The sequence below is a fragment of the Malurus melanocephalus genome, unplaced genomic scaffold, assembly GCF_030028575.1.
Source record: "Malurus melanocephalus ecotype Western Australia unplaced genomic scaffold, MMel_1.1 scaffold_189, whole genome shotgun sequence".
Classification (NCBI taxonomy): Eukaryota; Metazoa; Chordata; class Aves; order Passeriformes; family Maluridae; genus Malurus; species Malurus melanocephalus.
This window is the reverse complement of record NW_026623421.1, coordinates 380,256-401,786: the sequence shown is the minus strand read 5'-3', so window position 1 is coordinate 401,786 and position 21,531 is coordinate 380,256. Positions and strand designations below refer to the sequence as shown.

Genomic DNA, 21,531 nt, shown 5'->3' with positions numbered 1-21,531 from the left:
TTGTGGTTTGATTTCTTTTGAAAACCTTAAAAAAATGTTTTAGTTTCTCTTTACAAATGAAATCCAAATGTCAAATAAGTTACTTTTCTGGTAGAATGTGTTTCTGTGGGAGTATTTCCAGCTGTCTCTGTTGGATTAAGGTAACTTTGTGGTTACTGAACTCACTGGTAAAATCCCCATTGGCTTTAGTAAAACCAATGTTAGCACTTAGGACCTTCAAAAAATATTATTGACAAGCTGAAATAAAATAGATGGGGGAAAAACCTAGAAAACCCAAACCATGAACATGTTTACAGGACTGAGAAGTTATTTTCAAGTTCAAGTGTTCAAGCTGTTCTGCATATGCACTCAAATGACTGGTCTCCACATATGTAGATATGGCTGAGTTACCAGTCCTAAACTGTTACCAAATAGGTACAGTGTGTGGCTGGTGTTTAATGTATTAAAAAGTGTCCTTTAGTATTCTGGTTTTTAAGAAAAAGTGTTTATTCTCGGTTGGGGAAACTGTAGCCTTTCATAGGCTTACTTGTCCTGATGGAAAAAACASATTGAGCCTGAACTTTGGTGGCCTAGTTAACTGAATGGTCCCTTTAAAAGTGCTTAAATGTAGCAGACTTCCTTTTTCTRCTGCTGAGTGCAGTGCTACACTGTTTGAAAGCCCAGTGAATGTCTTCTTTCTCCCTGTTTGGTTGTGTGCTTCATGTTTGTCCTTCTTTTCCCCCACCCTTGCACTGGTACCTTCTGAACTGTTGAGGGGGTTTGTACATTCCTGTTGTCTGTTCTTCTKCTGTATTTTTTTCATATGTTGAACTGACCTGACATATTTCGATTTAAGTCCAGGTTTTAAAAACTGGAAACATGTTCCTGCAGTTGTCATTGGTTTCTATATCCTTGACTTTTTTGTTTGATTCTAGAATTTAATGGCATGGTTCTTCTTTGCAAAGTCTGTGGAGATGTCGCTTCAGGATTTCATTATGGTGTTCATGCCTGTGAGGGCTGCAAGGTGAGCTATATTTCTGCTCACCTTTCTGCTGGTGAAATGCTCAAGTTCTCCCCATAGGGGAAAAGGGGTGATACTGCAAAAAAAAAAAAAAATTAGTATAGCTCTCTGTGAAGTATGAGAAATTTCAGAAGTTGTAGGGAACAGGCAAACTGCTTTGGAATATACAGCATTTTACAAACTCTGCAGTATTTCTGTTCYCACCCCTTGTCCTATCCTGCCTGACTTGGAGCGCACAGCAGAGAACAAGAACTGGAAGCAGAGGTGGTAAGGACCAGGTCACGCAAGACACGTGCATGTTAATTGCATTAAGAGATAGTGGGTGTGAGTTGTCACCTGGGYTGGGACACAGAACAAAACAGCTTTGGAAAAGCAATTCTTTACCACAGGGAAAGCCAGAACTAGATACACGTTTTCTTAATCTGTAACACTGCAAATGTTATGTTCTGTGAAGGCGTTTATCAGCACAAGGGTTATGTGAAAGAACCACCTTTGAAGGTCATGTAGTGCAACAGGATGRTTTTGTTGCCAAACTGCAGAGATTGAAGTCAAAAGATCTTATTTTGACTCCCATCTTTGCACTTGATGCCATAGGAACTGATGGAACTGATAGAACAGTGATAGAGGTAATACTGGAGATACTTTGCTCTTGGGTCCCGACTAAGTAGGGAACAATTTCACGTTTTCTGTAATTAGCAATCGTAACTAGTTCACATTACATGCATACATTACGTACAGTTTACACACAAAGGGCCAGTAAGTCATGAGGAGTAACAAGTTGTTTAAAATCACTTGGGGCTGATGACTCTGAAGCTGCTGATGAGATGCAGTGAGGTCTTCTGTGCTTTCGGAAAGGTCTTGGCAGAAGGAATTGATGTGCTGTAATAATAGTTGTGGGGTTTTTTTGTTTGTTTACAGGGTTTTTTCAGAAGAAGCATTCAGCAAAACATCCAATATAAGAAGTGCTTGAAGAATAACAACTGCTCTATAATGAGAATGAATAGGAACAGATGCCAGCAGTGTCGTTTCAAAAAATGCCTGTCTGTTGGGATGTCAAGAGATGGTACGTTCCTGTACTGAGCAGGGGTCCTCTGAGAGGGAATCTGCTGACCACCTCAAAACCAATTGCTGAGTGTCTTAACGGTAGATAATGCAGCCAAGCCCTGTTGTCAAGGACAGGTTCCCTGTCTGTGAGCATGTAGTTCAGCTTACCTTCTTGCCCCATGAGTGTCCTGGGCTGGTGAGGCTACAGAGCTGTRCTACCACCCATGGAGGCTGTTGCAKTGGGACGTGCTGCAGTGGACTGCTAAAGGGATGGGTGTAACAAATGTCTCCATTTTGGTTTAATGAGTTAAGACTTAGAGCTGTATCCTGCCTGAATCTGAAAAAGACTCATATTTTTCTTTTCTTTTTTTTTTTGTCTGCTTTCTTTTGCTACTATTGCTTTTTCAATGATAGGGAATTCTGCCAACCTGATAGCCTTAGAGTAGTCACCACACAGCTAAAGAGTTAGGTTTGGGTGCATAGGAYGAGCATGTATCTGCTCCTTTTTTTCTTTCTTTCTTTCTTTTCTTAGAGGGGGAGGAAAGGCAAGGAGGAAATTGCAATGTTGAGTTGTGTCTCTGACCACCTTGCTGGCTGTCCATTCCTTGTGACATTTTAATACGTAATGCTTAAAGTACAGTTCATTTGTCTGCTACAACTTACTGTCACAAACCAGCTCTCTTCCTTCTGTTTCACTTTTTAATTTTCTCTGGGTGTTTATTTCACAAGAACCAGGAATCTCGGGCTGTTAATAATTTAGTGGGTGGAGTGTTAGAACTTATTTKAAATAATTGTTCTGAGTTCTTGTCGTGCATAGGAGTTATTTCATCCCCTAGGCGCTTGTTTGCGCATAAGGTTGCACCTGCTTTAATGAAAGAGACTTAGTTGCATTAATGATGGRCTACTGCATGAACATAATTACATCAGTCGAAACTGGTTATAAGCCCTTGTGCGGCTGCGGTTGGACAGGGTGGTGGAGGCACTTGTAGATTCCCTAGGACAGGGTCAAAAATGCTGCAGCCACAAAGATGCCCATCCCTTTGCCATCAGAAAATGTCCTTGTCAAGGCAAAGTTATCAAGAAAATTTGCCAAGGTAAGCTCCATTCAGCATTGGTTCTCTTGTTTTGGTAAGTTGCATAATTGGTCCGTGAGGACCTGTCTCATAGGACTTTTATGCMAAGACGATGTGAACTGTGTTTACATTCAGCTAATTGTCAGCTCACAAAGTTGTGCTGATCCAGTTTTAAAGTGTGACACTTGGTCAGCAAACCCAGCTGTGTGTATATTCCATAGCCAGGTTTGAGGCAAAAGGGGAAAAAGCATTAAAAGCTGTGTTTTAGAGCTGCCCTCTCTCTGTATGCAAACAACAGCATACATTTATACTTGTGCCAGTCCTATGCCCCAGAAGCTCATTGACTTCTCTGGTAATACCCCTACCATAGAACTGGTGAGAGCAGCTAAAATCTTGTCTTAAAAGGCAAGATTTTTGGTTGGGGTGTATATTTTGTGTGTGCATGCTAACACTTTCAGGACTGACTTTTTTTTTCTTTTTTTCCCCCTCCTTCCCACCACTATCCATTTCTCCACCTTGGTAGCTGTTCGATTTGGCCGTATTCCCAAACGTGAAAAACAGAGGATGCTGATTGAAATGCAGAGTGCCATGAAAACCATGATGAACAGTCAGTTCAGCGGTCACTTGCCCAAYGAAGCATTAACAGAACATCAAGACCAAGCACCTCAAGAAGATCTCTCCTCCAAGCCCAAACAAGAGAGAGAARCCATCAAAAGCCCTTCTCCCCCTCCTGGCGCTGACATGGCTAAGGAGGAGGTGATCGGTATGGTCACTAGGGCCCACAAAGACACTTTCATGTACAACCAAGAGCAGTCACAAAACCCAGCAGACATGATGCAGTCCCAGAATGGGGAGAGAGTGTCAAAGAACACCGAGCAGTACATCTTGAGCAGTGAGCCCTGTGTTGGTGGCCTTGGTGGCCCTCAGTATCCTGAAAGGGAGCAGCACCTTGGTGGACAGTACAAAGGGAGAAGCACAATGCATTATCCAAGTGGGCACGCCATGTGCTTCCCAAATGGTCACTGCATGAACTTCACCAGTGGTTACACTCAGCTAATGTGTGAGAGGATCCCAGAGGATGGCTTTTCTCCAAACAAGAATACCACTTACTCTTGCAGCACTGGAGGAAGAATGCATCTGGTATATTGATGTCAATTGTTTGATTTGACTTAGTTATTGGTGGGTGTGATCCAGCTGTGCCTCAGTGGTCAGTGAAGTTGCATGCAGTTGGCACAACTGCTGAAACTTTATGGGGTGACACAATTTTGATAGTGCAAATTGTGATGGACAAAAATGGCTCAAGATGTGAAGGGTTTGAAATCATACAAATGGTACAGTTTCTTGGCTTGGTTTTTAGCTAACTGAAAGCAAAGAGGATTCATTAAAAAACTCATGGGTTTTTATGTGACTTGACTTTAAAATGAAAACAGGAGTTTATAAATTATCCTTTTCACTCAGTCCTTTTGAAGACTTCACTTTCAAATAATCTGTACAGTCAGATGTACTGTATTTTCATCAAGGGTATTYAGAGCAAGTTTTTGGGGTCAAACCCCAGGGCATGGATTTTAAACCAGTCTACAGGCCTTGCTGTGGGTTCTAAAATCTCTGTTGCAGGGTAGGTTGCTTTTTTGGTGATGAGGTTTTTTTGGTTTGGTKTGKTTTGTCTTAATGAGTCCACAGGCTATGCATCCTTTTCACTGTAGGACATCTTCAGATCTGAACAGAGGCAGGAGGAAGATGCGTAACTAAACCATTTGAGAGAAGTTCAGGGTCTTTTCTGTAGTACTTAGGCAAGTGAGGCTCTGGATGCACTTCTGGGTACCTTAGATGACTTTGCTAGAGCATTTTCTCACTGAATTTTTAACAAGGATGCTTCCTGGGTTTTTGCATATGGTTGTTGGGTGGTTTTTTGGGGCTTTTTTGTTCTTTTTTGGTTTTTTTGCTTTTCCTTAACAGGTCTCTCTCATTTGCCTTGCACCTGCTGTTTCTCTGCCATTCAGGCAACCAGTTCTGTAAGCCCCTTAAAATAGATTGTCCTTCTCTTTATCACTGGAGCCGCCTGGGATGAGAGAACATAACATCCTCATTCTCATCCTGCACTCCTGGTGTGAAGCGCGGGCCCCTGACCTTTCTGAAGTACTTGAGCTGCCAGTGTTTTTCTTCCTCCTACTTTGTAAAGAACCTTCACAGGTTCTTTGAAGACCCCCGGAGGTCTCCACAGTGAAGGTGTTTATTTTGATGCTGTATTTCCATTGGGGAATTTTTTTTTTTAACCCTGCTTTGTCTATTGCATGTGGAGACAATGCCATCCCTAGCAGGGTCTGACCTTAATTGCAGACTCCAGGCACTACAGCATGGCAAATAATAATTCCCAGCCTTTCTTCCTTGCAGGGAAAGTATGTGGTGTCACTACAGTGGCATTCTTGGCACTCCTGAGGAGCAGAGGTTAAACCTGTCAGCATGGGTGGGCAGGGAGTGGTGCTGCCTTGCAGAGGCTCAGCCAGTCACTTTGACCTGTGCATGGCAGCTGCAGGGAGGATTTACTCTGTCARTGATGAGGAGACAAAACCAAATCCAAAAGAGCACTGCAGCTCCCCTTCCCTGCCCCACATCCCTGATATGGATGAGGGTTTTGCCCAAGAACTCAGTGAATTCAGGATCTGACCAAAATGAATCGGCAGCAATAAGGGCGAGTAATTAGRCTCTGAACCAGTATGGAGACAGATGTTCAGGGGTTTGGTCGTTTTTACTCAATACCCCTGTAACCAGAAAAGCAGAACAGGTCATTCCTGAAGAGGTTTCTCTGARGAGAGCTGGTGACTGTACAAGCTGACAACTGCTTCCATAGGAAGCCTGTCWGAGTTCAGGGAGTGCCTGGAAGGCACTCCTCAGGTATACTGTTTAGTTTTAGGTCATTCTGCAAGGAGCAGGSAATTGGACTCAATCCTTATGGGTCTCTTYTAATTTGAGATAYTCTGACTYTTGGGCAGAAGTCTCTCAAGAAGCCACAGACACAATGCACAGGGTGTGGAAGTGGTAGTTTCCCCTTGGGACTGAGTGTTTGTGCATAAGGTTATACTGCTGTAGGATGAGAAGTTAAGGTGATTTTTGTGTCCAATGTAGAGCAAGGTAATACACCAGAGATTCCTTATTTTCAGAGTGCTGTATTTTTAACAATATCTATGTGAACCAGGACAGAGCAGTGGTTGGCATTTGCTGTCCTTTTGGTTGTGTGCCTAGAACTTCCCTTTTGCCAAAAAATTATATTTTTGTAATCTTAGGACCTCCCACGCAAAGAATTGCTAGGCAATTRCCATATTCAAGATGCCCTGAAAAAACAGCACAGCTCGGAGGAATTGCTAATCTATTTCACTATTTTCTCTTTGTTTTGCTGACATTATGTAGGATTACATACACCATTTAGTATACTTATGAGAAATACTTAAAAGGAATTTTTGTCTTTGATGATGACAGGTGAAATGAATATTAAAAGTTTTAAACTTCATTAAAAGATGTAAATTTTAGAAGCTAGAACTGAAAATAYCTCAGAGCTTCTGGTTGGGTCTTGCAGAGGGAATTTATTGGCAGCCAGCCTTGGCTGATATGTCTGATCTCATTGTAATGGATTCAGACTTTCCTACAAAAAAATTTCTGCATGTTTGTATAGAAGAGCATTTTGCCATCTTGTGACAGAAATACTGGAATACTAGTTCCTTGGGGATCTGTCTTCAGTGATACAAATAAAAGCAAACTTGCAGAATAAGGTTATCCTTGTAATGAGGRTGTAAACCTGTGACTCAGGAAACCAAGACATGCTTTCTTGCTCCGGAGTTGACACCTTTGTCACCTTGGCTGAAGCACTCCAGTTACCTGCAAAACAAGAAAGATAGGAGAATGAATGTAGTAGTGTATGTGAGATTGCAGTAGGTTGATTGTGAAATCACAATTTACTGTGAAATTACAGGCATTATACAAATAAGAGAAATCCAGATATGAGATCAGGGAAGAATAGTGCAGCCTTGATTCTATCAGGCCTTCTGCAGTACACAGTGTTGTAGGTTCCAAAGTTAACAAATTTATAAACAGATTGTCAACAAACCCATGTATTTTTTTCTTGGTTGTTTTAAAGGAAGTGGGAGAAATTCCTGCTCCTTTGGGAATTGACTAAGGAATACTAATCTTTTTTTCTGTGCCATTATTGCAAAGTTTTGTTGAATAACAAACCTGTTTATGTTGAAGTATTTGTTAGTATTTGGAATGATATCTTTAAAAGTTGTTTTCTGTCTGTGTTTTGCAAACATCAGGTCTGCCCAATGAGTAAAACTCCCCATGTGGACCCAAACAAGTCTGGCCATGAAATCTGGGAAGAGTTTTCCCTGAGTTTCACTCCTGCAGTGAAGGAAGTGGTGGAGTTTGCCAAGCGCATCCCAGGTTTCCGAGATCTCTCCCAGCATGACCAGGTCAATCTTCTGAAGGCTGGGACCTTTGAGGTGAGACCACTGTGTGTATATTGTGAACCTGACAAGCTCTGCATCAGTCTGACCCCGTAAGAACAGAACCAAACAGAACTGGGTAGCATCAGGCAAAACCAGCTTGTTCATGGATGCTCTGGGCATTCTTTGAGGTGATGTTGTCCAAGRGATCTGCTTGGTCAGACCTTGGTGMGCTGTCCCTCTTCCAGTGAGCTCAAAACTACTCAGTCATTTATCCTTTCCTCTTCGCTGGGTATTAACAAGTGGATTATTGGGGGTTTCTAGCTGCCTTTGCTTACTCTGCGGAATTGTACTGTATCTGGAAGGGTGAATAGGTTAGAAATTGGTCTACTGACTTAAAAAGTTTTGTCGAGGAATGTGGTTACTGCTCTGCATGTCCTTTTTTGTGCCACTCTGCTTCATGCCAAAGCCAGAGTATCCATCCTGACCAGCCACCATTAGCCTCTTGTGGCAGCTTGGGAGTGTCTGAAGCTTCCATGTCCAGTGCAATAACAGTGGTGACTAGCTTTCCTGCTGCAGCTCTGTAGATACTGTGTGCCAGCTGCAGCCTGACTTACTCTAGACTAATCCCACTAGGTCCTCGTGGTTAATTACATCCACTTGTGGTCATGACGTATATGTGAATTAGTGGTATTAATTTGGAAATGATACCACAGAGCTTGGTGCTGTTTTATAATTAGTGACCTTCACTAGGTGACCTTTGCTTGATGTTTTAGTTGCCCTTCCAGACCCTTGTGTCTGTTGGAGACCATACACATTTTTAAAATACTCAAATGTGAAATTTGAATAGGGAGGGCCAGGGGAGCCAAAGTCCCAAGTATTTGATGTTGCGTGCTTTTCTGGGGAGTTCAGCATCGATGATGCCTTTGCTTTTGTTTACATGATTTATTCTTTTGAAGAGAGATGCTGAATTTTGTATTTACCTGAAATGGAGACATTTCTCATGTGATATGTTGGGTCTTCTGTATATGTTTGTATAGCCCAGCTCTAAAAGGGGTAATTGTTGGGTTAGAAGGTACAAGTTACAGTGGGAGACTTGGTGCCTGGAGCCTGTGAGTTTCTTTGTTTCTTTCATTTTGCTGTCATGTATTTTTTTCTRTTGTACTTATTCTTGACCTTCTAATACTCATCTACAACTCCTGTAGCGAAGGGTCTGTATTTTCACTTCTTCAGCTACAGTGTCTTACACTACTTCAACATTACACAAAAACGTTGGTTCCTTCCTCTGTTAATACACTGTCCAGCACCCTCAAGGAGGGTGAAAAATTTGCCTTGAACTGTTCTTATAATGCAAAGCCAAACCTTCATGTTTTGCAGATAAAACATTTTATCTTGGCCTTGCTTCACCTCAAGCTTTTCTCAGGCCACACTCATATGCCTTTTTGCCAGTCACAAGCACTGCTGATAAGAAGGTTTCTATATCCAGTGGAATTAATAATAAAGTATGGCTGCATGCCTGTCACTATTCACTTATTTATAAGAAACATTAATGATTCCTGTAAGTGAGCTTGCTACTTGTAGTTAAAGGCCTATGTGGCATCTTAGCAACATAAAAAAAAAAAAAAGTAATGCTGCAGAACAGTGGAAAAAAACCCACAACAGGATTAATGAAACCATTGCGTTAGAAACAGAAGCATCTTGAMAGTCTGGTGCATCTGAGGTCATTTTTGTCTTCAGGGTAACTGAACTAGGATATTCCAAAATCTGCATGTTAATAGAAGAACCCGCGTGAAAGTGCTGCCTCCATGCCTGGCATGCCTGGCTTGGCACTGTGCTTCTTAGCAGTTCATATTYGAGGAGTGCCTGTTCCTTTGAGGGTAAGAGGACACATGGAGACAGTGTTGGTGCAGAAGCTGCACAGCTATATATATTCTCACACATGTAAGCTAAAAAGGTCTCTCAGAACTGGGAGTACTGGGGAGCTCAGTGTATCGTGGTGGCATTTGCATGGCTTCTATGAGAGCCAGCTCAGAAATGGCAGTGAGCCTTAAATAAGGARCTCGACTGGTTTTAATTGGGTCCTSTTTCACCTYCCCTSCAAATGTAGCTGGTGGTAGAGCTAACAAGGCCTTTGGATCCATTCAGGTAGTGACTTAGTTTGACTGCAGGTGCTAGGGAAGTGATCAAGCAACCTCCAAGAGTGGAGGTTTTTATGTGCTGTGTTGCCATGGTCAGATAATAGGATTGATCAGGCGTACCCTCAGCATGCACAGGTACGAGTCTGGCTTGAAATGAAATGGGATGAATCARTCCTGTGCTATGACATAGTTCAGTGTTCTGCCTTGTTTAGAATGTTGCCATTGAAATCTGTAGATGAGGTCTTGCCTTAGTAGTGGGGACTTCAGCTTTGAAAACCAGCGTTAATCCTGGTTGCTCWTTGTTTGAAGATGTTTCTAAAAGCCCTATTCTATAGGGAGAATACCATTTTGAACTGAAAGGTTGCTGGATACTTGTGGGTTTGTGCTAATGCACAGGTTCAGCTTTGCCTGCCTGCCCTTTGCCTGTTTTTGTTGTATTTTGATGGCTTCTGCCTCTAGGTTTCTGCACTCTGTAGTTAAAGTCATCAAAGGACAGATACCTTAGCTGACARAGGTGGATAGTACATAGTGCTCATGTATCCATCAAGGTTGCTGCTAGTTGATTGGCTCTTAAAATTTAGGTGCAGGTCATGTAATGTGCATGAAYGGTGTTTGAATTCTCAAACATTTTCAGTTGTTTTGAACACTCCTTTTTTTAAGCTTGTCAAAGGCACTAGGCTTTGAAAACCTGGTTCTCCTCTCACCTSTAGTTAGCATTAATAGGGTAAATGAGAAAAGACAATTGTCACACCAAGAGTTTACAGCAAATTTTACGTTTTAAACAATGCCAGTTCATTTTCTTCAAATTGTTCAGTGCAACTTAAACCTTGAAAATGTAAATAGGATTGTTGAACATGAGCAAATGAAACTTTACAAGCAATTCCAGAGGGAGACATTTCACAGTACAACTGAGAAACCACAAGAGAAATTTCAGCCCAAAGGGGTAAGTTTAGCACACGTCAACTGCTGCAGCCCAGGTGCTTGTACCAAAGGGGTATTCCCAGCTGCTGCAGACCAGGTGCCATCTCAAGCTGTGCTTCCCTAGCCTTYTGAAAGCTCCACATGTGGCTCCTTTCTACCAGAGCTCATTAACATTCCTGTGGGTACAGTGATGTGGCATGGTACTTTTCTAAAGAATGCCTAGGGGGCCCGATCATCAGGTGGTGTAAATCAGCATTGTTTCCATAGAGCTGCTCTAGTTTATGCCAAGTGAGAATCTGGTTCAGTACCTTCATTTTGTTCCTCATAAGTGTGGCCAGGAAAACATTTCTTTTAATGTTCTGTGTATGCCTTTGGCTGTTGTGTGGCTTAAGCAAGTTGTCCTACTGGCATATTGATGAATGACATGGTCTATGTGGCTCAGGCTGTCTGAAGTTTAAATTTTAATTTTCCTGCCTTTCATATGCTGTAGTCCCTCCTCTGCATCTACTCCCTAATTTTGTCACTTGTTTGTTTCTCTCAGGTTACTGGGCCAAAGTTTGCACTGTGTTTTGCAGCCTAATAGCATGCTGACAATTTCTGTAGAGAATGCTTCTTGAGACAGTTTGAATGTTTTTAAAAGGTTTAATTTTTTCTTTGGCTTTTCTGGAARTGCACCTATATTTATCTGGTTTTGTTCTTTTTTCCCGCCCCCCCCTTTTTCTTTCACCAGGTTTTAATGGTACGATTTGCATCTTTGTTTGATGCAAAGGAACGTACTGTCACCTTCCTGAGTGGAAAGAAGTACAGTGTGGATGACTTGCATTCAATGGGAGCTGGTGATCTGCTCAACTCAATGTTTGAGTTTAGTGAGAAACTGAATGCCCTGCAACTTAGCGATGAGGAAATGAGTTTGTTCACAGCGGTTGTCCTGGTATCTGCTGGTAAGGAGAGAAAGTTAACTTGAACCTTTGCCAAAAATTGAATGTGGCTCTCTGTTAAAAGTTTTCTGTAAAATGTATACCCCGTTAATTCATGTCTAAGTGCAGTTGAGTAGGTTTTAAGCTACTAGCAACCTGTAATGTACTTTTTAACATACCTAATCTTTCTAATATTGCCTTTAAAAAGTGACAATGGGCTTATGTTTTCCTACTGCTTTCTATGTAATGCAAAACACATGTCATAGCTGCTCCATGGCCGTTTAGGTGCTATTTACCTGACTCYTCCAAGTTTCACAGGACAGCATCACTGAAATTACTCCTGACTTGCCCAGCGTAAGTCTTTGGATAAGGTGGTATTTTTGCTTCCAAGTGTTGTCATTTAAGTCTATTGCGTGTTTTACTTAAGTCAAAATCCAAGAGTTTGATCTCTGCCTATGTCAGCAAGAAAGCCCTATCATCTGCATCGTGACTTCTTACCACGAAGGCCTGCCAATCCACTGACATCTTCACCGGCGTCCTATCTTGTTTCAGTCCTTGGATATACAGAACACCCTGGCCCAGATTCAAAGAAGGATTAAGCACCTACTTCTGTAGTATTATCTCAAGCCTCAAATTAGGCACATTAGCTCTGCATATAATGCCTGGAATACAAGATGCAGAATCCCTGCTTGCTGGGTAAGAAGCTCTCTAGAGGTAGGGGGCAGGACTCCTCGCAGCACCCACTTAGACAGCGAGCCAGCAGCTGGGGAGCACTGAACTCCAACAAGTGCACCCCTTTCACAWGAGTGATTTAGACCATGTCTTACCAGGGCATAGCACCTAGGCATAGTGCTGTAGGCATGTGAGGCCTCTGAACAAGGTAGGACAGTTCAGCCAGTAGCTTTGTACATGGCCGAACTGAAATGTCACAGCACAGGACAGGGCAGCTGTCACCTCTTCAGTTTGTAAGCTGTGATARTGAGCAGAGGATGGCACAGAGTTAGCAAGCTTCAAGAGCCAGAGCAAATGACAGTGTGAAGGAAGCATGGYACTGTAATCTGAAGGAAGCATGTAATCTGTTAATGAAAATGTTCAGGTAGCAGAGAGAAACCTGCGGTCTTAGTTGCTTTTTCAGACACTGGAAATTCTTGACAAGAGCTGGAGGCAGCCTTTAAAATAAGGACTGACAACCAGGTCTCTTCCTTTTTTTATGCACTGTAAGTAGGCTTACAGCCACTCTTGGTGCTTGCTCAGCTCCTGGGTCCTAGAATATCTTATTCTTTGTGCCACCTGTTTTCAGTCTAAGTGGCTGTGTCTGTTCTGTTAAATGTGCTTCTATCACTGTGCCCTCTTGTCCAGCCTTTTAAGCACTGTGCTGATTGCTGGCTCCCAGCAGGGATTAGCTTAGGGATGGCATGTAACATGTACAGCATGTGATGTCAGCTGTGCAACAGGACAACAAGAGAAGGTGTTTGGTATTCAGGCTTCTTGCAGCTAAGGATTTTTCAGATCACAGTTTGCACATTATCTTAGCTACCTCATGATCTGATCTGCAGTCTGATCACAGCCTTCCTGGACAYCTTCACAAAATTTTATAGGGTTTTATAAAGTACTGCTTTATTAGTCACTGTTGAGGCTGTATTCCAGACACAAGGCTAACKTGTGTGATCACTGTGAGTTCAGAAATTTTCAGAACAACTTTACTCTGTTATTTGAGACTGGATTGAAATGCTGCGGTTRTTACTTTGCCCAAGTGAGTAAGTGAGCAGGCTTCATGCTCAGGCAGGTACTGAAGAACAGAAGTGGCCTCAGCAGAGTTCCTGGGGAAGATGCTTACAGTGCAAGGCATTGCCAGGAGAAGAAGGAGCCCGTGGAGCTAAAGGATTGTGGGCATGTTGATTAATCCTGAAAGATCCTGAAAGACAGATTCATGCACCTCACTCTTCAAGGAGTCATGGAACTGAAAGAGTCATTTCCTATACGAAAAGGTGGAGCTTCATTAGAGATGAAGAAAGAGTTGAAGAAGAGGGTGAGAATGAATGGACATGGAGATGCAGGCAAAGGAAAAAATACCATAAATGTAAGAAGTACTGAAGGTGGAAGAAAAAGGCTGTTAGGACTTCTTTATCTCAAAACGAAAGTTATTCAAGAGAAGACTGGAAGAAAGATAGTAGTCAAGATTTACCTCAGTTCCAGAAGCAGGAAGGAGGTGTGACTGTTCAATGCTGATTAGGTGGTCCACARTATTAAGATCTGCACTAATGAAAGAGCTTTTTAAAGATTTTTAGTTGATTAAATTAAGAAAAAAAAACAAAACCACCAATGGAAAAAATAATTAAGTCTTCCAATACTGCTGCTGGGGAGAGTGTTTGTCAGAAACATCTCCACTTAACACTGGATGAATAACTACGCTTATGAGGGTGATTTAGAACATGCAGAAGAAGCAGGGGTAGTAGCAAGGACTGCGTGTAACTCAGTACATCCTCTCCTTTTCATGTCACATGGCAAAGAAAGAAAAAGCAGGATCATGCTTGGGTGGTGCTGAGGAATTAATTACCTTGGTCCCATTCCAAAATTAAAGGAATGCTTTACCTCTGGCTTCAGTTAGCTGCATGTGTTGAAGTTTGAGGAGAGGTAGCAAGGTGGATCATGGGCACTGAAGGAGGAAAAAGCAAGGTGGAAGCAAAGCTGAAGGAATGTGGTTTGTGCAGGTCTAAAGACCAGATAATCCCTTAACTAAGGGTCATGCTTTGTGGTAGAAGAGTACAAAGTACACACCCTCTATTATTCTCTCTTACTGGCATAATACTAACAAAATCTCCTGCTGGCCACTGGGAGCAGCTAGAAGTAGACTGAGAGGAAGAAGAAAGACTTAGACTAATTGAAGAGGGGAGGCTACAGTAACTCACCGAGGCAGCCAAGAAAGGCTGGGCTGCATTCTTCTACCTTCAGAGGCAAGGCAGTACCATCCTCASCATGCAGAGAGCTCTTGGGAAACTCCACTGGGCATCTTCTGTGCAAATGTCATTGTACCTGCTTGGAATAGAGCAAAGCTTTTGCAGAGCAGGGGGCAATCAGGAGAGTTCATTTAGTAAATAAAGGCAGAGAGGTGTCTCTTTGCTCATGTTCTCTTGGACAGCAGCTATCAAACCTAATGGACCATCTTCACTGGAAAGTGGAAAGTGTGCTAATAAAAATGGTTTAATAGTAATCAGAGCTCCTAATGTGGAAGATTCTGGAACAATATCCCTAAGGAGGAGGAACAAAATACATATAACTGCTTCAAGATGCATCCTTAAGTGGATTATGTAATAATTTTATCAAAAGCAGTAGGGAACTGCTCTGAGTAGTCCAGGAGGACTTCCTAGACTGTTCACCTGAGCAATCTGATTGGATTGACACTGACAGCATAAGGAAGGGATTCCCACTCTGACTGTACAATCTGACTCAGTGTTACTCCAGAAAGCTGTTGTCATTCCATGCCCCAGTTCTGCAAAGTGCTTAAGAACACGTACACATCAAAGCACATTTCTGTTTGTGCCAGTCACTCGGGTATGTATGTGCTCTGCTGAATTTACATAGCGTTTAAGAAAAGAAGCTACAGCTTGGAAAAAAGCTKCTGCTGTGCATGGTTATGAGGTGAGATGTCTTACTTAAAAATKCATCCTTTTAAGCCGCTTACTTGGGTTCCACCTAAGTATACCAGTTGTGTTATTAAATACAGCTCTCTTTCAAGAGATGCTTCAGGCATGGTGGGAGTGCAATATGTGAGAGCATAATATTTGTCTTGATGTTGACATTGTTTTTTTTCTCAGCTGGGAATTTTTGGGTGCATGATGTTTCATTTTGTGAGTGCTTCAGAACACGCTCAGAAATAGGGTCCAGTCATATCAAGGCTTGTACTCCCATTGTGCAGATACAAGTATGGTTTGTGCTGAGTGGGATTTCCTCCTCAAACCTGCATTTTAAGTTTAGGGTTCTGTCTCAGCCTTAAGAAATGTTTGAAATTTTTACTTTCATATGCCCCTTCTCCTTGGGTTGAAAGTTGTTTCAGCAACCTATTTAAGCGATTGCTTCAATCGGTCCTTCTCTGGAAACATGGGTTAGGGATCACAGAAATAGTGACTGAATGCTGCCAGTTTGGCATGAACTTGGTACTTTGAGAAGTTAATGCTAAATAAYGTTTGAAAGACTTTTGGTATGTGATTTGAAACTTCTAGCATAAGTATCTAATTTTTCTTGTTCTTGTTAATTTAGTAAGGGGTTCTTGCCATGGTTTTATGTTGCAAACTACATCTGTTCAGTACCCTCCCCCTCCTGTTTTTTAATTTTTCTCTCTCCCTCTCTCCTCTYACCCTGCCCTTTTGTTTAGATCGCTCTGGAATAGAAAATGTCAATTCTGTGGAGGCACTTCAGGAAACACTAATCCGTGCATTAAGGACCTTAATTATGAAAAATCACCCAAACGAAGCCTCTATTTTCACAAAACTTCTTTTGAAATTACCCGACTTGCGTTCCTTAAACAACATGCACTCTGAAGAACTGCTGGCCTTTAAAGTTCACCCGTAGGCCTTTAGGTCTCGTTTGTACTTGGACTTGCCTCGTGTTAAACTGTTTTGTGCTAAAATATGTATTTATACAGTTGTACCACTTGTTGGCGAGAGTTCACAGACTGTGAACAGTTGATAGCTGTCCCATAACCATGCAATAAAGCTTTGGCAGGTGCTTTCAGCTGACGGCGGCGCAGCGTTCAGAGTTCTCCAAGGCATCCAACCCAGCAATCCTGCAGAAGAGGCTGCCGTGAGCCCGAGTAAATATGGACTCTTCTTTCATTTAGGAAAAAGAACCACCACTGCCCTCTCACRTAAACTGAATGCAGAGTAGCTGTGTATGTGCATATGGAGCATGGAATGGGGTGGGAACAAATCTGTGCTAATAGGAAAATGGAAGAGCTGATTTAATTGGTCTTTCACTTATCTAATAGATGTACGTCTGTGTCTCTTAATAACTCACTCATGGTTTCACTGTTGTTATTCCATTAAACCTGATGGAATGGTTTCAGCCTGCACCAACTCTCCACCGAGCGTGTGTTCATGCCATGTGTATATAATATAAATAGTTAAGTAGTGAGTGTTTATGGCTATATAAAGTACAGAGTTGTGTGTATATATGTGTATGTATATAAATAGTTCTATACATAAAGTATACATATAATTTCTTCACAATATTTTAAACTGTGAAGGAATTTAAACTTAAAACAGAAGGTGATCTATGGAAAGAACCAAATAGATGCACTTTGCATATTGCTGAACTAATTATCTGAGCATTTTTTAGAAAACATCAAATTTGCATTAATATGCTGTGTTTGTTAATTTAAAAAAAAAAAAAAAAACACCAACAACCAAGAGTGGCACTAAAGAGGCAGAGTCAGATTCAACTTCCAAAAGGGTTTTGTAGAGAATCTCAAGTCGAGATGGTTGGTTGTGGCACTGAATGAGATTGATTGTCCATTGCCACTGAGCTTCTTGTGTTCTGATAAAGGTTAAATAAGCACCAGATGCTCTTCAAAAACTTCAGCACAGCCAGAAAGAAACTATCAGATGAGTAGCAACATCTATCAGAAAAAGAAAAAAAATGGGAAAAATGTATCCACGGTTGCGTTTGGGTGTATGTGTGTTCTGTGACTCTTTATTTCTTGCAATACATCCTTTTGCTGCTTCATTGCTAAATGAGAATTGAAAACAGAAATGTGAGATTCCTCATGTCTTTTTCACCATTTGGGCTTTGTGGTTCCCATGCCTGTTCTTCTGGAGCTCTCCATTGGTGCGTGTGCATGTGAGCGTGTGTGATGTGCAGAGAAGGTGCATTAGATGGTCTGGATTTTTTTTTTTTTTCCTTAAGAAAACGCCACAAAAACCAACCAAAYAAATGGGACGTTTTTTGTTTTTCATGCCAGTAGCAAATTACAAAGCAGATCCTCAAGGCTTAACATTTTGCCGCTTTTCCATCTAGGAAAGCAGCTCTCTATGGGGTTTTTTCCATTTGTAGCAGGACCTGGCACCAGAAAAGAGATCAAAAGAAGTCAAAGCAGTTGTGTTAATTAGTTACGTTTATGTTTTGCTAATGTGGGAAGAAGATGCTCCATCACCCTCGTTTTTTGTTAACTTGCCTCGGAGGTAGCTCTTGGGGTCTCTAGTGTTTGGTAGCACTGCTCTTTGGAGGGAGTCTGCTCCTGGTAGCCAGGGCCAGGACCCAGGAAGCCTCCAGCCCCCTCGGTGAGTTGAGAGGAGCTCTCCTGCCTGGGGTGGAGCTGGAGCAAAAGCAGAGCTTTCCCCCTGCTCAACGGCAGGATCCAGGAGGGGAAGAGGGAATGCTTGCACCCTSCCGTGCTTGCCTCGACTTTGGGCTGTGAGTTTTGCCTCAAGCAGGAGTAGGGGCTGAGAGCAGAGGAGGGCAAGTGCTTGAGTGAGAGGTGGGGAGAATTCAGCTGTAGCCTTGGCTAAGGACCAGAAGAGCCCACCCTTTCCCCTCCTAAGCAGCTGCTGCAGGCAGAGCTGTCCTGCTTCAAGCTGCTTTAGGCACTGGCTAATGACCCCTTCCTACACACAGTTTTGCTACCCAAATGTGCTATCGGGGCATATTGTCCTAATTTCTGTTAGCAGTCTGCATCCTACCAGTATTATTTGTTTGAGAGCTTCACTGAATTACGCATTGAACCATTCAGAYTTTAGAGAGGACACAGTCACACGGTTTTTATTATTTAGGAGCTGAAATGACTTCTTCGTAGACCCCATTTCAAACATGGAAAGTACAGTTAAACCCTTGGTTGTTTTGGGMGGGAAGAAGGCTTTTACAGAGATTGCCACCCTACAGCTGTGTTTTGTTGTGTTTTGTTTCATTTTTTTTTCTTCTTAAAACTGTATTATTATTAAGCCTTTAGGAATGTATAACCAGGACTGAGTAATCTACTGCTTATTAAATTTTTTTAGTTAGATTGACCATGTATGCCTATAGATAGATATTCTAACTTTTGTGCAATTTCAGTTGCAATAATSTTCCTGTACATAATGGAAAAACTCACATAACAGAAAAAAAAGCCCCAAACAGATTGACTGAACAAAAAGCTGATTAAAGCACGGTTCAAAAGTGGCCCATGTATTACAAACCCTAGCTGGACTCTTAGAAGAAAATCTAAAATCATTGTGTTAGCTGTGTATTGTGAGCTCTTCTTTTACTGTGTCACTGGTTATACACTTGTTAAATGCTGAGATAATAGACTTCATGCCAGGCATTTGAGTACTGTAGATTGGGTCATTGCTGAAAGATTAATGTACTGTATGACTTAAACGAAATTTTTATTCTTGATTTTATTCTTGATTTTGTTCTTGTTTTAAAAGATTAAATATGGGCATTATGTCAGCAAGCTAAACTTGTGTGTCTGTGCTCTTTGTATTTCTCTGTACAAAATCTGGCGGGGAGGACAGCACGCTGGGATGAACAAAGCAGRAGAGATTCTCTTCTGGATGAGAACATCAGCTGCTGTAAGGTCACGGGGCTGTGCTGGGGCACAGTGGCAGGGAGAGCMGGCATCTCCCTCTGTCTGCGCTGCTCTTTCCCCTGTGCTTGGATGGGGTTTTGTGGTGCACTTCATTTGCTACAGTTACTGGATTTACAGGGCTTTTTTGGGTTCATTGAGATAGTTATATTAAACCCTGCACTGATTTGGARAATATAGCTTTGTAAGCAAGAAAGGGATATGCCAAAGCATAAAACGAACAAAAAAAAAAAAGGATACTGTTTGATTAAGACAAGGCTTTGGGTTATAAGAGGGAGAAAAAACAATAGGAATGTCAAAGATCTGTTTGATTTTTACAGCTTGATTTCCTGGTTTAGAGTGTGCGGTCTTTAAGAAGATACAAGAGAAGCTTCTCCAGGAAATGTTGTATCTATTGGTATTTTTTAAAAAAGCACACACCAAAAAAAGATTTAACAAAATTACAACTGCCAGCGCTGGAAAAAACCAGCACAAAAATGCATTTTCTTTTTCTTGTAGCATGTTTCCTCTGGTGCCATGTTTGCAYATGGCTTTCCTTGTTGCCACAAAGTCTGAGCCCCTTTGAATAGTGTCACAAGGCACAGAGTTTCCAGGGCCTGGGAGGTCCTTGGGAAGAGCCCAGTTTTTGCCAGATTGCTCTGGGTGAGCCAGTAGTAATTCTTCCCAGTTTGGCTGCAAGAGCCTTACTACAGCAAATGGTGGGGGCCAGGAAAGACACTTCCCATCACAAACATGACTGTTTGTCTCACTATCCTACCCTCCCAGTCTGGCAAGATGCTCTGGAGTTGGGAACGTGAAGCATTTGTGCTCGTTCATTGGAAACTTTCTGGGCTCTGAGTCCGCAGTGTCAGCCTGAGCATGAACGGCAGCCTGGCCTGTCCTTGCTCCACCAGGAAATGGGGAATGGCAAGGAAAACAGAGGTGTGAGTGTTCCTGTGAAAGTGTAAACTGATGAGGGTGTGRGCAGCCAGCTCCCTCCTGCGCTGGCTCCTGACCCAGGGGCTCTGCCGGGCGGGAGGGAATCGGCATTTGCAGCTCAACCGCAGAGCGCTSTGATTACAGAAGCAGTTCCTACAAGGAAGCAATTGGCACTTCCTCTGCTTTGATGAGTACAGCCAGCAGCTGCAAGAGCCTTCATCAGCGAATGCTGCCTTTTTTTKYCYTTTWAWTTWMYTTTTTTTTWAATTTRAAGTTGAAGTTTGGAGTGGGAAGGGAGGAACATCCAGGTATGAGGAGAGCTGGAGGCAGCRCACTGATGTTAACAGCACTGTAGAGGCTGTGCTTGCTGGGCAGGGAGGTTTGTCAAGGACACAGACACATCACCAGTGTCCAGAGAGGAGCTGAGCAGCTGTGTGTGGAGGCTGAGAGGCTGCACATTCCTGGTTRTTTGGAATTAAGTTGCCCATTCACACCAAAAGACTTCCCTCCATGCAGACACTGCTCTGGCACATCAGGTCCCTTCACAGAGCAGTTTATACCTGCTGTAAATGCACATCCTCGCTGTCTGTGAGGGCAGAGCTTGTGCTGAGAGGGGACTGAACTCTTCTGTCTCCTCAATTCCCACAGCAGGGGTTGCTCTCCTGCATTGCACTCCAGGACTGCCCTAGTCCCAGAATATTGGAGGATCTCGAGAACCTCAAGTACACTTTGGTCTCCTTCCCTCTGCTCAGACAGAAGCCCCAGGAAGCACCCCAAATCTGTGCACATCCCGATAGCTGACTGCCCTTCTGCACAACACTTTGGGACAGAGAAAACCCATGGATTAATGGTCAACCTAACATGTGCACCTGGTTCCCCAGTAGCACATGGCACAAATTATTTAACAATTTACCAGTGTTATGTTTCCCCAGTGTCTAAACTTACACCACTGCTTGTGGTGCAGAGCTCAGTCAATGCTGCATGATGAATTTTTTCTGTTCCTTTCTGTTCCTTATCCTTGCCCAGTAGGAGCCTCTCCAGCCTTGTCTCATGCTCCTGAACGTGTGTGTGGCTTGGCAGCCCTGCTCCTGCTGTGCAGCGTGCCTTTGCCCTCTGTGTGCCCATGCACAGRCCTCCCCTTGTTGAGAGTTTGACACGGGGCCAAACTGACCCCCCACACACACATCTGCAGGGCAACATCTGTCCCGTTAGTGCCTTCAGAAGGGCGTGAGCAAAACTGCCAAATTAATGCATCACAGAATGAATGCTGGTTCTTACACTTCACAAGGAGAATTCAGCCACGGTTTCCGTAATTTGTGGAATTCACAGAAAGCTGCCAGGTGGAAAATGTCCTGGAGGGGTTGGTTGACAGCCATCTGAACACAAGACAGCAGTGTGTCCAGGTGRCCGAGAATGCCAATGGCACCTGGCCTGTGTCAGCAATGGTGTGGCCAGCAGGACCAGGGCAGTGATTGTCCCCCTGTGCCTGGCACCAATGAGGCCACACCTCAAATCCTGTGCTCGGGTTTGGA

The 21,531-nt window shown here is 42.7% G+C and overlaps 1 protein-coding gene across 1 annotated transcript in view; it reads left to right on the top strand.

Annotated features, from left to right (window-relative positions):
- The window catches only part of NR1D2 (nuclear receptor subfamily 1 group D member 2), a 23,838-nt gene extending 4,883 nt beyond the window's left edge, over positions 1–18,955 (top strand). The window contains exons 3-8 of the mRNA XM_057373194.1: positions 915–1,003; positions 1,919–2,063; positions 3,641–4,257; positions 7,422–7,607; positions 11,340–11,550; positions 15,899–18,955. Of these exons, the coding sequence (XP_057229177.1) occupies positions 915–1,003; positions 1,919–2,063; positions 3,641–4,257; positions 7,422–7,607; positions 11,340–11,550; positions 15,899–16,095 (1,445 nt within the window). The 3' untranslated portion in view covers positions 16,096–18,955. The remainder of the gene's footprint in view (positions 1–914; positions 1,004–1,918; positions 2,064–3,640; positions 4,258–7,421; positions 7,608–11,339; positions 11,551–15,898) is intronic.
- Positions 18,956–21,531: the final 2,576 nt, after the last annotated feature.